Source organism: Falco naumanni, chromosome 9, assembly GCF_017639655.2.
Source record: "Falco naumanni isolate bFalNau1 chromosome 9, bFalNau1.pat, whole genome shotgun sequence".
Lineage (NCBI taxonomy): Eukaryota > Metazoa > Chordata > Aves > Falconiformes > Falconidae > Falco > Falco naumanni.
In genome coordinates this window covers 9,854,233-9,869,569 of record NC_054062.1, presented here as the reverse complement: position 1 = coordinate 9,869,569, position 15,337 = coordinate 9,854,233, and the positions used below count along the sequence as shown (strand labels likewise).

General features: G+C 64.2%; 1 protein-coding gene across 1 annotated transcript; it reads right to left on the bottom strand.

The window, feature by feature from the left end:
• FIBCD1 (fibrinogen C domain containing 1) lies at positions 1–14,598 on the bottom strand. The gene is made up of 7 exons (XM_040607673.1): positions 14,418–14,598; positions 8,595–9,071; positions 7,457–7,616; positions 6,563–6,699; positions 1,093–1,189; positions 596–775; positions 1–260 (listed from the first exon to the last, which is right to left on the bottom strand). The coding sequence occupies exons 1-7, from the start codon at positions 14,487–14,489 to the stop codon at positions 1–3; spliced, it is 1,383 nt and encodes a 460-aa protein (XP_040463607.1). The 5' UTR covers positions 14,490–14,598.
• Between the last annotated feature and the right edge of the window lie 739 nt (positions 14,599–15,337).

Genomic DNA, 15,337 nt, shown 5'->3' with positions numbered 1-15,337 from the left:
CTAATTCTCCTCCCGAACAGGCCGGATCTTCATCTCGGTGAACTTGAGGGAGTACTGCCAGCCGGTCCAGGAAGACCACTCGATGCCGTCGGCATAGGAGCTGTGGTGGCCCTTGAGGTACTGACCGTTGAGGTTGGAGGTGTGGCAGTTGCGGTACCACCAGGCACCGTGGTAGAAAGCTGCACAGTTGTTCTCCGAGTGGTCGTTGTCCAGGTCCTTGGTGGTGAACTTCATCCCATTGTGCTTCAGGAAGGAGTCACCTGCCCCGGGGGAGAGGAGCCGTGATGGGCCCTTCCTGCCCCTCACTCTGCCCTTGGGCTGGCTCCTGCCCCATGGGGCTCCCCTGGGCACCCCCATGGGGCTCCTTTGGTGAGGTACAGGGCACTGCGGGTCACCCACCCTGCAAACGCCCAGCTGCAGCCCCTCTCCTGCCTCCAGCTCCCTGGCTCCAGGGATGTCTGGTGACACCTCTGGCTCCAGGGATGCAGCTGGTACCCGCACCAGTGCCAGAGGAGACTGCTAACACCCTAGCGAGGGGGTTTGGTGGCTGTGGGTTCCCCCTGCCCCATGGGACCAGTGCGCCCCACCACCCTACCTGCCGTCCCTGAGTAGTCGGCAACGGAGACAGGGTACCCATCCTCCTCGGGGTCAACAGAGAAGAGCCCCACGCCAAAGCTGCCGTAGTGGGCAAAGGCGGTGCCGTTGTCAAAGTCTTCCAGGTCAATGCGGAGCTCGTAGCTGCCCTGCACTGTCAGCATATGGATCCGCTTCAACCCTGTGGCAGAGGGAGGAGGTGAGTGTGGGGACCCCTGGTGGGGTTGGGGTGGCCAGGGGTCCCTGGGGAGGGGGCATCGGGTGGGACAGGGAGCGGTTCCCACCCTCCAGCCCTTGCTAGGCAAGCAGCCCCATCGCTTTCCCTGGCTCTGCGCAGCCACCCGGTCCCCTCCCCGCCTGCCCAGGGGATAGAGGACATGAGTGCTGCCCAGGGGGGTCTCGGTGTCCCTTCAGAAACCTGGGACCTCCCAGGGGGGCTGGGGGGGCGGACGGGCTTTGCCAGCCTGCCCAGGAGCGAGCGCTGCCAGCCCCACGCACCTAACCAGTGCTCTCCCGTCAGCTTCCCAAAGCCATCCCGGTAGGCTTCCCAGCCACGGAAGAAGTTCACAGAGCCGTCCTCCCGCCGCTGAAACACCTGGGGAGACACGCGGGGCATCAGTCACGGGGCTGCTCTGAGCCCGGGCACCCCGAGCAGCCCCCCAGCTCCCCACCATGCTGCCCAGCCCTCCCCACCGCTACCTTATTAGACATGGGCACAAATTAAACCCTTTCAACTCAGTAATTACCCGGGGGATGATGGTGAGCAGGTCCCCAGGGAAATGCCGGATCATTATCCGCCGGCTCCCAGGGATGAGTGAATCGGTTCAGACAGAACTCTTCACTGGATCCTCCCTCCGCCTGGAAGCAGGAGCAGAGCTTGGGAAACCCGCGGTGTGTCCCTGCGGGAAGGTGGCCGGTGCCCCCGGGACGGGTGGGCACCTGGCTAGAAACAGCCCGGGCTCTGCCGCTGCCTGTGTGAGCAGGGGTACGGACAGACGGACGGATGGACGGACGGATGGATGGATGGCAGGAGTTGAGATCTGTCCCCGCAGCATGTGCTGCCCAGGTCAGTCCGAGCCATCCCGCGAGGAGCAGGACGCTCGGTACCACGTAAAACTGAACAGCTGATTTCCCCCTCCTGGGTCTCCGCGCTCTCCTGGGCAGCCGCCCCATCATCGGGCATCATTCCTGTGGTAGCCTCGTTAGTCTCCCAGAGAAATTAACTGTGGGGCACTGACTGCCCCGGCTCCTGCAGAGCCCCCAAATCCCAGCCAGATCCCCAGGGCTCAGTGAGGCTTTTCTCCTCGGAGCCTTTCCCTTTTTCTCTCCTGTCTGCTTATCGACATGTTGTGCCTTGTGTGTTTCATCCCCTTTTATCCATAGTTTCGGGTTTGATTTATTGACAGTGATCCAGAAAATGCTGCTCTGTGTCTCACCATTTGAACTTAATTAAGCCTCCAGCCCTAGATTAATTGCATTAAAATTGGCTGAGCCAGCCTGCCCGATTCCCACCAAGTGCCACACTCCCGTGGCTGCAGAGGGGGCGGCCAGGGCACCCGGCAATTTAGGAAGAGCCATCCCATGCCCTGGCAGCCGAGGGGCCAGAGCACCCCATCTTCGGGGGGGGGGGCTGTGCCGCCAAGCCCGTTCCTGCTCCCAGCATCCCACCCAGCTGCCACCAAGCCCCCCGCCAGCCGGGAAGCTGCCGTGTTTGCTCCCCCACAGGGATGCTCCTTTGCTGCCTTCCCCGAGCCGCTCCTGCCCTCCTGCCAATGCAGGGTTTCATCCCGGCACATGGAGCAGACCCAGCCTGTGAGCTTCACACTGGTTTGCCCTTCACCAGAGAGGCATTTCTGGAGCCATGGGTGCCCGGTGCAAGCTCCGGCACACTCCTCGGCATGGCACAGCTCTGATCCTGCTGTACTTACCTTCTAGAATTAGAGCCTTAATTTTTATCCCTGCATTGAGCACTTGAGAAGCTGTGGTTAAGCCTGTTTAAAGGGGCTTTCTTCAGGCTTGCTGGGAAAGGGGGATGGCACGGCTGGACGGGGGCCCAAAGCTGATTTTCCCCGGCCAGCACTGGCTCCGGTGCTGCCGCGTGGGGAAGGCGGCTGAAGCGGCACCGATGCTCCCTCTTAATCGGCTTTGACCCCCGGCTGTAAATAGGCCAATTGCCTGAGTGGTGCCCAGGGAGCCATGTAGGGCACATCGCCGCTGGCTGAGCCTCAGCACCTCTTGGCAATCGCCCTGGGCACCGCAGGGGCCCTCGGTGCCCTGCTGCCTACCAGGCTCAGCCCCAGGGGGCTTGAGACCGGGTTGGCAGGGCTAGCGGGTGCTGAAGGTCCTGTGTCCTCCTGAGCCTCCTGGTCCATCCTCATCATCTCTTGTGCACAGGGATGTGGGAGCCTCCTCCACCCCTGTGCAGGACGCTGCGTGCACCAGCATGCTGCGTGCACCGGTGACCTGCAGGCTCGCCACACGCTCCCAGCCCTGCCTGGCTGCTCTTTTCCTCCTCATCAAATATGCATCACCCCCTCTTAAGCAAAAAGGATTTCCTTCCCTTCTTTAAAGGCAAAGCTGAAATATTTATCTCCCCCGCTCTCTACCTCCCCCAGTCACGCTGAGCTTGCAGGGCAAGGCTGGGCTCCTGCAAATCACCAACCCAGGAAAATGGGTTAAAACTAGAGAAAAGTGGGAGCGCCAGCCTGTGCCTGCCATGGCACTGGTGCGAGGGTGCGTTGTGCTCCCTCTCCCTGCAGCCCCCACCAAATCCTGAGCAGGGTCAAAAGCCAGCCACAGCCGGGGCAGGCGCCTGGCCATCCCCTTCTGCCACCGAAGTGCTCAAGCTCCTGGCCAGGTTTTCGGCAGCTGCGGCACAGACCCCAGCCCCAGCCCCACGGCGTTCCTCTGGCCCCTGTCACAGCGGGGAGATGGGGAGGCCGGCTGCAGGTTCAGCCGTGGAGAGGACAAACTGGGAGCATAGTGGGAGCCAGTGTCCGGGAAGTGCCGATGCTGTGTGACAGCCTGCGGCCACCACGGCTGGCAGCGCTGCCCGTGCCGGGGACACGGCTGCTCCTGCCTGTCCCTGCCAGCACAAGTGTCTCATTGCCCTGCATGGTGACACATAAATCACATCTTTTGGAAGCAGCACCCATTTCCCCAGGCTCGTCTCACCCACTGCCTTCGGCTGCCCCCAGCCCATGTGTAAATGCATCAGTGTCTGCTCAGATCCCCCAGCCCGCTCCAGGACCCCTCTGGCAAGTGATGAGCAGGCTGGGCGAAGCCGTGCCCGTGAGCATCCCTGGCGCAGCCGGTGCCTGTGAAGCTGGAAGCTGTCACTTAACATTACCACAGCCCTCATCCTGCTGGCACAACCTTTTCTTCCGCACCCTTCAGCTTTCCCACCACTTCCCAATACGTGCTGTACATGGACAATGATGCTGAGGCGGCCAGAGCCATCACAGCACTGTTGCTTACAGGGACAAGATGCTGATCCCAGGGGCTTTGCCCCGGCCGGGCAGTGATGGAGGCACAGGGGCACTGGGAGCAGCGTGGGGCATTTGCAAAAACTTCCAAAGACAAGAAGTGTGTGAAGAAGCAACTTTTTCAGGCTGCCCAGGATGCTAAGCCTCCTCTGCCCTCTGTCACCCCATTATTGCTTTAATAAAGCGCCAGAGGTGAGTGTCAAAGTGGGGAGCTGGGGTCGGGCTGGGCAATTACTTGGCTGCAGCCTGGAGCTGCCATGCAGCTTAGGTCAGCCCGGGGGAGTTGCTGCAATTAAAGTCGGTGCTGAGTGCAGGACATGGATGCTCCCGTTGGTGCTGGTGGGCACAGACCTGGACCCATGCCCCAGCTGGCTGCAAATGTGGCCCTGCTGCTGGTAGGCAGGACTGAAGGGGGGACGAAATGGACTGGGGGGTTGTGCTGGGGGCTCCCTGGCTCTTCCCTCCCACATCTCTTTGCCTTCATGTCATCCTGCCCTGCACGGACACTGATGCTGGCTGCCCTCCCTGACAGATTTCTGCTTTCCGACTAAGACAGCAAACAGCCCCAGAGCTGCGCGGGGGCTCCTGCTGCCCGGGCTGGATGTGGCCATCGCAGGGAGGTGTTGGTCCAGCAAGGGCTGTGCCTCACTCAGCCTTCCCGACAAAGGGGATGGGGAACCACCAGGGACCCTGCCTCTGGCAAGGGGACAGGGTGACACTGCAGGTCACGCTGTGGGGACGGGGAGGTGCTGAGCAGCATCCAGTGAGTGACCCTGGCCGAGTTTCTCCCCAGTGGTGGCTCTTCCCCCTACCCTGCTCCATGTGGTCTCTAAGCCGTCCATGCAGGCTAAAGCTTAGCTCAGCAACTCCCAAGTTTCTGAGTCAAAATTGATTCAGCTGCTGCCATTGCTTCCACCCACCCACCCACATGCAAATAAGCCCAAATGTCAGGAGTAATCGCTTTGGAGGAGGAGGAGGGGAAGGAAATTTCCCAGGCTCTGCACCACGGTGCTCAGCTGTGCCACGGCTTTCCTGGAGCCTGGGTGAGCCAGTGCCCCAAGGACACCCCCACATCTCCAGCCCCATGGGGGACGGCTGAGATACCCCCTGCACCCTAAGGGACCAGAGGAATGTCTGGGAGCCTCTGCTGCAGAGCAGCCCTCAGAAATGGGAGCCTGGGGTGAGCACCCTCGGCCCCGCTCTGGATGCGCCCGTCTCGGGAACACCAGGATTCGGCACCGGGTTGGGGTCTTCAGCCCTGGTCAAGGCAGGGCAAAGCGGTGGTGCTACCTGGCTGCGATGCTGCCGGCAGTGCCAGGCTGGCCCTTCTGCCAGGTCCCACGGTGCTGCTGGGTGTAAAATCATTTGCTTTACCCCCTCCCCAGTCCAGCCAGAGCCCTCCCAGCTGCAGCAGCTTTAAATAAGCCTCTGAGTATCTTGCTAATCACCTTGGGCTGCTCTTCAGGCAGTGCTTGGGCTCAGCAGACTGTGCACAGGGTTTGCAAGGACCCTCCCCACCCTGGGGAGCCAGTGGGGTCCCCTCCTTTTCCCTCTGTGAGCCCCCCGGGAGCTGGCATCCCCAGGGCTGTGCTGTGCCTCAGTTTCCCCCCTAGAGCTGCTGGTACCAGCCTGTGCATGACAGGTTGCTCCTGCCTGGGGTGGGCTCCTGGCAGACCGAGGTCAAAGGCTCGTCGGCCCCCCAAGGGCAGGGGGGCTAAGCTCCCTCCTGGCACTGCATAAAGCTGCTTAGGCGAATCAGATCGTGGGGGATTTGTTTCCTAGAACACCCAGCTGGAGGGGTGCTGGCTGGCTTGGCTCACCCACCATGTCCTCAGGGGAGAGGCTGCCTGCCCACCCCTCCCCATGAGCCCACCGCCCCTTCCCTGGGACCCCTTTGCTGCCCTGCCAGCACCTGGGGCGATGCCCTCCTGGGTAGGGCAAGGGGGTCTCCAGGCTTGGGGCTACCAGAGCATCCCCCCCGCTCCCTGCCCCCGTTACTGTGATTACAGGGCAGCTGGGGAGCAAGTGAATCAGCGTGGCACCAGAGGCACCCCTGCGTTAGGCAAGGCAAAATGTGCTCTGTCCTGAGCTCCCCAGGACCACGAGGATGGGGCAAAGCACAGCCGTTCGCCCCATGGCACAACTGCAGCTACGCCATGCCCCAGCAGGCTGCCGAGGAGAGCGAATGCCAGTCATGGCATCCAGCTCCCTGCCTGACACCACCCGCCAGCCCCAGCCAAGCTCCCCAGGCCTCCAGCCAGTGGCACCAGGTGGCTCTGCCGAGGTGACACGGACAAGCCTGAAGCCTGCTTGCCCGTGGGACCAGGCACCCTGTGCACAGCCAGACCCTGTTAGCTGTCCCCACCCCGATGACACATCCAAGTGCTGAGAGTGACATCTCCCACCCCCAGCATCCCGATGCAGGGACAGCCCGTGGCTGGCAGTGGCATCACCCGGTGGCCCCCAGCACGGTGGCAGCTCACCGTCCAGCCGCCCCCATCAGTCGTCATGTCGCAGTAGACCTGGAAGCCGGAGGGGTAGTGCGTGGGGAAGATGGAGTAAATCCCATCCTCTTGCTGTCCACTCGCATAGATGTCAAAGCAGTCTCGGGGCCGGGAGCCTGCAGCGTGGCATTGGGATGGGGTGGGATGAGAGGAAAGCTGGTTAATTAATGATCTAATTTAATGTCTTGCCATTTCTTTCAGGCTCTTAACCTTGCTGCCAGCTCTAGTTGGCGGCTCGGTGCTGCCTTGCTCTTTCCCTTGTTTCTCCTCTGATGCTCAGGGTGAGCAGTGCCCGGGGGGACACAGCCACCACGGCACCCCCCGACCCCAGCAGCCAGCTGGGACTGACCCCATGTCCCCATGTGATGGCAAGGGCTGTCTGGGACCCAGTTGGGGAGGAGGGAGCCGGGGCCCAGAGGTAGCTGCAGGCTGTGCGGGCACACGCTCCCAGCCCTGCGACAAACTTACTCAGCTTCATCTTAACCAAATTGTGATGAATGTGACTCTTTGTTGTGAGCCCCCTGCACCTACATGAAGGCAAATGGTTGCTTCTCGCTTCGCTTTCGCCCCAGCTATGTCTTCCTGGGGAACGTGGGGGTGTGCAGGGGCATGAGGTGGCTTTTGTGATGGCTTTGCAGGCTAGTTAATGGGCAGCTGGGGGCTGCGCGGTGAGAAACACCCCTCCTAGGACACAGCTTTCCATCTCCCTCCTGCTTTATTTCCCCCACCTCCTTGCCAGCCCTACTGCTGTATAAAACCCCTTCTCCAGCCTGGTTTTCCCCATCTCAGGTGGTTGTCTCCCTCCCCTCTGGCTGCCAGGAGCAGCCCCAAGCGCATCCCTCTCCCCGGGGACCAATGGGGATGCCACCTCACCGTTGGAGCAGCCCCGGGGCCGCGCTCCCCTGGCCGGTGCTCGCTGCAGGTCGGCCTTGAGCCGGGGCCGGGCACTGCCACGCTCCTTTTGCAGCATGTCGAGGATGTCACTGACGGAGCTCACCAGCCGAGCCATGTTGGTCTGGCTCTCCGAGAGCAGCTGTGGGCAGGCAACACACGGGCAGACAAGGAATTGTGGTTAAATGTTGTTAAACCCTTTCCACTCCCCAGCCCCTTGACCACCCTGCCATGAGGATGCTCTGCTTGCTCCCACGGCTCCCTGAGTGCCTGCAGGCAGCGATGCTCCCTGCCAGGGTACAGGCTGGTGGGGATATAAAAGCCACAGCAGATCCCATATAGCTTCTCTGGTGCTTTTTGGCTGGGTGTCAGGGTCCAGATAGAGCCTATTGCCAGCAGGGCTGAGAAATCCCCAAACTGGTGTGCGTTGGTGCCACCAGCCTGTGGGATAAAGGGCATCTCTGGGCACGGGACAGGATCGCGTAGGCGGCAGGAATAGCTGTGTCCTGAGACAGCCGCCAGCTCTCTGCCGTCCCCTGAGGTGACCCAGGCCAGGCGAGTGACATGGGGTGGCCATGGCAGAACGGCAGGATGGGGAGTGAAAGAGCGGGGATGGAGCAGCTCCAGCCAGAGGGAGATGACCACCAGGAGTGACAGGCACCGAGCTGAGCATCCAGCCGCACCCTGGGTCTTGCTATGATACCCAGCAGACCCCTGGCATACCCAGGTAAGCATTTCAACACAGCTCTTTAGCTGGGAAATTTTGGGGACATAAATAAGGGGCAGGGGCTGACTGCTGCATGAACCGCTCTTGGGATGATCCTGTGCTGTGCTCAGCTCCGCTCAGAACCCCCAAACTGGACCTAGAGCCGGGAGACCCGCAGCGTGGGAGGCTGCACACCCAGCTTGCTGGCACCGGGGTGGTTTGGCAGTGAGACGCAGGCAGCTGATGAGCTGGAGCTGGAGCTGTGCTTCCCAACTCGCAGTTCCCAAGCACTCGCCTTAAACCTCAGCTCCTTCTGCTGGAAGTCTCCCCTGCAAGCAGCCATCCTGCCAGGGGCATCGGGACAGGGGGTCTGTCCCCGAGGAGCACCGCGCAGCACTGCCAGCCCTGGCTCACCTGGATGAGCCTGCCCTGCTCTCCCTGCAGGGTGCTGAGCTCCTGCCCCATGGCACTGTGCCCCTTCTTGAGGCCATCGCAGTCGGCACGCAGCTGCACAGCATGCGTCAGCAGCTTGGCCACCTCGTCCGCCACCGTGACCAGCAGGGCTTTCTGCTGGCTCTTGGTGGCTTTCACCTCGGCATCGTGGTCAGTGACGGCGCGCAGCAGGGAGGTCTGCAGCCCCTCCAGGCGCCCGAAGGTGCCCGCCGCATCGGGGCAGTTGGGGTCAATGAAGATGTTGATGCGGGAGCTGTCGGCTTTCTCGATGGTGACCAGTGCATTGGCTTCCTCAGGGTTGGTGCTGATGACAGGGGGTGACTCGGTGACGGGCGTGTGGTAGTGGTTCATGAAGAGGATGGCCCCCGTGACTGTCACTGCCAGGAGGACGGCCACCGAGAGCAGGACGGTGCACAGGATATACCCGCAGCTCATCCTCTGTGGACAGAGAGACGGACACCATCGGGACCCACCCAGGCAGACCCATCCTGCTTCCTTTCATCCAAGAGGTGCGTTCACAGGCTTTGGGGGGTCCAGCAACGAGGGAGGTGACGTTGGAAATGGGGGTGGTGGTAGAGGAGGGAACACGGGGACCCCAGGGAGCCTTGCGGTTCTGCCAAGGATGCACAGGCCACGGGCGAGCGCTCATCAAGCGAAGCGGCTAAACCCACCTGGGAGCCAGAGGTATGAAATAATAAAGAAGGTGAATGCACGGCAGCCACCGGCTCCCGCTGGCATGTTTTATTTAAGGCGGCGACACTCAGCTGGAGCAACCCCAGGTCCCTGGGAGGTGCGTGCGGGGCTCCCTGCTGCCCTGGGCACAGACAGGGGGAGAAAAAGGGAAAACGCCACCTGTGTCCTCCAGAGCAGGGACTGCGGGGAAAGCAAGGAGGCGAGGGAAGGCAGGGGATGTCCCCAGCAGCAAGGGGAGGCTGTGGGTTCATGCTGGGGCCAGGTCACCCTGAGAATCACAGGGACCCTCTCTGCACGGGGCATCTCCCGGCTGCGGCAAGGCACGCATACCCTTGCATGCTCGCTGCCTGCCGGAGGGGAGCAGAGCTGCTTCCAGAGCCCTGGGACCTGTCCCAGAGCCTCCCAGCGAGGGGGACCTGCTGTGGGAAAGGTCTCTGACCCCCCCCGAGCCCCTTCGCAGCTCTGCTGCTGCAGGGGCCCATTGGCCCAGCACATGGGAGCTGCCCCATGCACGCCAGGGGCCTTTTCTCCTTGCAAAGTGTGCAGTGCCCATGCCGCCAGCGCAGAGGGAGTGAGCTGCCACCCAGTCACATCAGCCCCCTGGTCCCCCTGCCACCTCCCCTTCTCATTACACCTGCAGGACAGAGGCTGTGATTTTCCCCTGACCCCAGCCATGGCTGTCATAAGGAATTGCAGGGCTGCCAGAAAACTGCAGATTTGGAGAGACAAAGACTACTTTCCCCAGAAACGTGGGGAAAATTGCTGCATCTGCAAAGATTTCCCAGGCCCTGTCCCCTCCTGTGCACATCTATCTGGAGTGACACCTTCCTTCAAGCACCCTTCGCTTCATTCCCACTCCTGCAACCACTTGCATTAAGGTGACCCTGGCTGCGGTGGGGCTGGCCAGCCAGGGTCTGGGTGGCCATGATGCCCCACCAGCCTCAGGGGATGCTCTGGGTTCCCCCCCACCCCCAGCCCAGGGAGTGAAGCTGGAGATGCAGACAGCTCTGGGCTGAATGGAAAGCCACCCTGCAGGGACCTCTGTAAAGCAGCAGCCCCAGGCTCAGCCCCTTGGCGTGCACTAAAAGGAGATGTCAAAGGCAATAAGTGGAGTTTTGGCAAGCAGAGGGTCAAGGAGTTTGCCCTGGGTTTGTAGACATGGAGCCCTGGCTTGGGGCATGAGGGGCACCCAGGAGCAGCAGGATGGTGGCAGACGGAGGTGAGAGATGCCCAGCACTGATACCCTCAAGTGAATACCTGGGACCAGGGCTCGACCCAGCCCCTCAGCACCCTTCAAGCGCAGAAGTGACAGGAGGGATGGCTGCTGACTGGAGGGCAACGTCAGGTGGTCTGGGATCTGTGGGGTGAGCAGTGACCATGTCCCTGTGGCTATCTTGGCTATCCCAGCACCTTCAGCTCTACAGCTCTGCACCCCCCCACCCTGCATGCTGCTGCTCCCCACCACACTGATGTCCCCAACTCGAAATGTGCTTGCCAGGACACACAGATGGGCTAATGGTGGCCGAGAGACCCGTCTGAGTATTACGGGTCTCAGGAGCAGAGCCGTGCACGGCCCACACTCCCTTTCCCACAGCCACACAAATCCCAACCGGGCTTTAACACACCAAAATCCTGCAGCTCCGGCCAGCAGCTGTATCCAGCTGTTTTCCAGCCTTGGAGCCCCAGCATCACTGCCCTCCCACTGGCACTGGGAACTGGGGCAGGAACCGGGGGCCAACCCCCTTTGCAAGTGACCGACAGACCTGCGCCAGTGGCAGCTTGGTGAGTCCCACAGTGTGATGCTGGCAGGTTGTGTTACCTGGCAACCTGCACTGGGGAGAGGAGGGAAATGCTCAGCTAGCGCCACCAGTAATGCTCCAAACTGGGGTGTGGGTCCCCCTAAACCTCCGCAGCACCGCAGCACTGCAGCTGCATGCCCAGCTCCCGGCACAGGGCCCTGAGCCCCCTCTCCTGCACACTCCAGCCCCAACACGGCCACAGCCCTCATGACCCCAGGGGTTTCTGCTGCACGTTGCACGGCCTCTGGTTCCTGGATCTTCTCGACAAGACTTTCAGGCAGCTGCAGGACATCCCCCTGCCCCGGTTACTGATGTCCCCTGGGAACATCCATTGGGCTAGAGATCCCAGTGTCTCCAAATCATTCCTTCCTAAGGAAAGCAGAAGCTGCGAGACTAGGAGGTGCTCGGGGTGAGCAGAGCTTCACTTACAAACCTGCTCCAGAGCTGGGGCTGGAGCTTGGTAGACAGCCCAAGGCAGGAACTGAGGCACCGTGGTTCCCCTGGTACAAAGCTGAGCCAGGCTCTCCATGCCCTGTGCTGGCTCAGCCAGGAGCTCTGTGCTTGGCCACCCATGGGGGCCAAGTCCTTGGTGTCCCAGCCACACCGCACCAGCACCCTGCAGGCTGCCCTGCGCCCTGGGGCTGTAGGTTCCCGCAGTCCCATCACCCATCACCTCTCCCAAGCATCCCCCAGCCTCCCCAGCCAGGCAGACAGGCAAGCGGCTGTGCTGGGGGTGGGAGACAGCAGCTCCACCACATGCAGCCTGCAAGGAGAGAAGGACACGGGCTGCCTTGTCCCTGGGGCAGCTGGCGCAGAGCTTGGCAGTGGGCTGGCCCCTGGGGAGCGTGGACGGGCGGTGGTGGCAAGAGGCTGAGCTCTGCCATGGGAGATACTCTTTGATGAGGAGGAGCCCTTTGCTCCTGGCAAAACCGCTGCCCTTTGCCAGCTTGCCTGCTGCGCTGCGGGGTGGGAGGCAGTGATGGTGGGCAGCCCTGGCGCTCTCCGCCTGAGCTGTGCCCTCAGCCAGGCACAAACCAGGACCCCGGCTCTGCTCCTGAGGCAGGTGGGCACTGGTTTGCATTGCCCAGGCTCAGCTGCTGGGGCAAACTTTAGCCCAGGTGCCCCCACCTCACTGCCACGGTCCATCCAGCTCCGAAGGAGCCCCAGGGCAGCAAGGGCCAGGCCCCCATTCCCCAGCCCACTGCTCACTCCAGAGCGGCTCCGGCAGCACGTTTGGCATCCCAGCTGCTTGCCCTGCGCTGCTCCGCTGCCCCCGAGCCTCTCCACCCTCCCTGCCCACTCTGCTGCCGCTCGGCTCTGTGCAGGGCTGCAGCCCCCAGCCCTGCTCAGGCTGGGGCAGGGGCTGTACCCCAGCTGCCCCCCTGCTGCTACCTGCACCCTCCTAGAGCCCAACGCCGTGGATGGAGGCAGAGGAACCGAATCCCGCTCCTGTTACCTGCTCTCCTCCGTCATCCAAAGCCTGCCTGCTCCTGCTCCTAGGCACGGTGCGCTTTGCGGGGGGAGGGAGGAGAGGGAAGAGGGAGAAGGGCGAGGAGAGGAGCGAGGAGAGGAATGGGGAGGGCGAGCGGGGGAACCGGAGCCGGCTCCGTGGGTGACACGCAGGCGGGCTGGGATGGGTCCCACTGGAGCTTACTGGGGGGAAGCCCAGCACCGGCTGCACAGCACAGTCGGTGCCTCCTTCGCATCCCCCTGCATGAGCCACCGGCTCGGGGCCGTGGTGGGGCTGGGTCCATCCTGCCCAGCGCCCCCCGGAGCCGGGGGGCCACAGCCGGGAGCTCCAGCCGAACGGCACCGCTCGGAGCCCTGCTCGGGGGCCTGCCGCGGGGGTGGGGGGGGGAGGCTGCGGGGAGAGCGAGGTTTCTCACCCGGAGGGTCTCCCGTGGCCCTGGGGGTGAGCAGCCCCTCTCCAGCGAGGCGCGGGAGCCGCTCGGCACGGGTGGGCTGCTCGGGCGGGGGAGGGCTGTGCAGAAGGGGGGCAGGCAGCAGTGCTCTCCTGCACGGCCGGGGTGGGGGGTGGGGGGGCAGGTGGCAGACCCGGGGGCGAGTGTGTCTCACGGCTGCTGTTCCCCCCCCGCGCCCAGCACCGGGGCGCGGAGCAAGGGCAGGTACCGCCGGCTCTGGGCTCCTTCCCTGGGCTCACAGGCTCCAGCAGGACCCGCCTTGCCCCAGCTCTCCCCAGGCGCGCCTGCCCACGCTTCGCACCCCTTCCCTTCCCGTCCAGAGGGCGGGCAGGGCGGCTGCCATGCCTGCCCGCACTGCCCGCACTGCCCCGGCCATGCCTGCCCGCACCGTCCTGCCCTGCCCTGCCTGCTCCGGCCATGCAGCCCTGCCCGCACTGCCCGCACTGCCCCGGCCATGCCTGCCCGCACCGTCCTGCCCTGCCCGCACTGCCCGCACTGCCCCGGCCATGCCTGCCCGCACTGCCCTGCCCTGCCCGCACTGCCCGCACTGCCCCGGCCATGCCTGCCCGCACCGTCCTGCCCTGCCCGCACTGCCCGCACTGCCCCAGCCATGCCTGCCCGCACCATCCTGCCCTGCCCTGCCTGCTCCGGCCATGCAGCCCTGCCCGCACTGCCCTGCCTGCCCGCACTGCCCTGCCTGCACCGTGCTGCCCTGCCCTGCCCTGCCCGCACTGTCCCGGCCATGCAGCCCTGCCCACACTGCCCTGCCGTGCCCTGCCCGCGCTGCCGTGCCGTGCCGTGCCGTGCTGGGGGGGCCGTACGCGCCCCCCGGGGCGGTCCCCGGCGCTGTGCGAACAGGCTCCCCCGCCCCCGCCGCAGCTCTGACCCCTCCGCCGCACCCCGCACCGCCGGCATCCCCCCAAACCCACCCGGGGGAGGGGTCCGGGGGGAGCGGGCAGCCGGGGGTCCCTGAAGCACGCGGGACGGCGCTGGCTGCAGCAGGGAGCCGAGGTGCCCCAGCCCTTTCCAGGGGTTATTTCCAGCGGTTGTCCAGGGCCGGGGGCAGCCCCGAGCATCGCCTGCTGCCGGGCCGGGGGCTGCCCGCCGCTGCGGGCCGGGGGCTCCGACTGCAAAGAAATTAACTCCCTAATTCGGGGGGGGGGGGGCGGACACCGGCTGCGAATAAATACAGTCCATAAATCGGGGCGGGGGGAGGCAGTCCGGGGACGTCGGCACGCGGGTGTCCGGGGACCAGCCCACCCAGCCGAGGTGCACGGGGATAAAAAACTCGCTGAGGGACCGGGGGTGGTGGTGGCGGTGTCTGTGGGACCCCCGGGCCGGCCCCTGCCCCGCAGCCCCCCGCCAGGTACCTGCGATTTCTCCTGCTGCCCGTCCTCAAGTTGCGAGGCTCCTCCCATGGTTTTCCAGCGCTCGTTCCCCATCGTGTCACCAACTTCCAGCCCAAGTGCCCAGACCCCCCCTCAGGACCCCTCGGTGGCAGCGCAGCCCCCGGCCCGCCCGCGCTGCCCGGCTGGCCGCGGCGGGAGGACGGGCGGCGGCGGCGGCGGCGGCGGAGGAGGAGAGGGAGGAGGAGGAGGAGGAGAGGGAGGGAGGGAGGGAGGGAGGGAGGACACGGGCACGGACACGGGGGTGGATCTTCCCTCCCCACCCGCCCCGCTCCCCCCAGGGCTACCCCGGCCCCGCCGCGGGGATAGCGCCCGGTGATGCCCCGGCGACTCGCCCCGGCTCCCCAGCACAGCCCCGCGACCCTCAGCACTGCCCTGCATCCCCCCCGCCTCCCAGCACTGCCCTGCATCCCCCCAGCACTGCCCTGGATCACCCCGGCCCCCAGCACTGCCCTGTGCGCCACCCCCCCCCCACCCCCACCCCCGCCCCCCGTAGCTCTGGAGCCATCCTGGATCCAAGCCCCCCACCCTGTCACCCTGTCCTGGGTCTCCGCAGTTGCCCAGATGTGGCAGCACAGCTGGAGGAGTGGCAGCAGGTAAGGCAGGGGTTGGTGCCAGTGGTGCCAGGGGTGTCACAGGGGGCCAGGGTCAGGTAAGGGCAGGGGGTACCCCGGGGACCCACTCACCCCCTTTCCAAAGCCATGGTCCCCAGTTCAGCACCCCATGCTGATGGGGTCCCACCAGTGGGCAGGGATGGGCAGGGTGCTGGGCAGAGAGAGGGGGGGAATTGCCCCCCCAAAACCTTTGTGCCTAAGGGTAGCCAAAGTGCTAGGGGCCTCCTAGCAAAACCCAGCGCATGGTGGAAAGCAGGTGCTGGCTGGGGG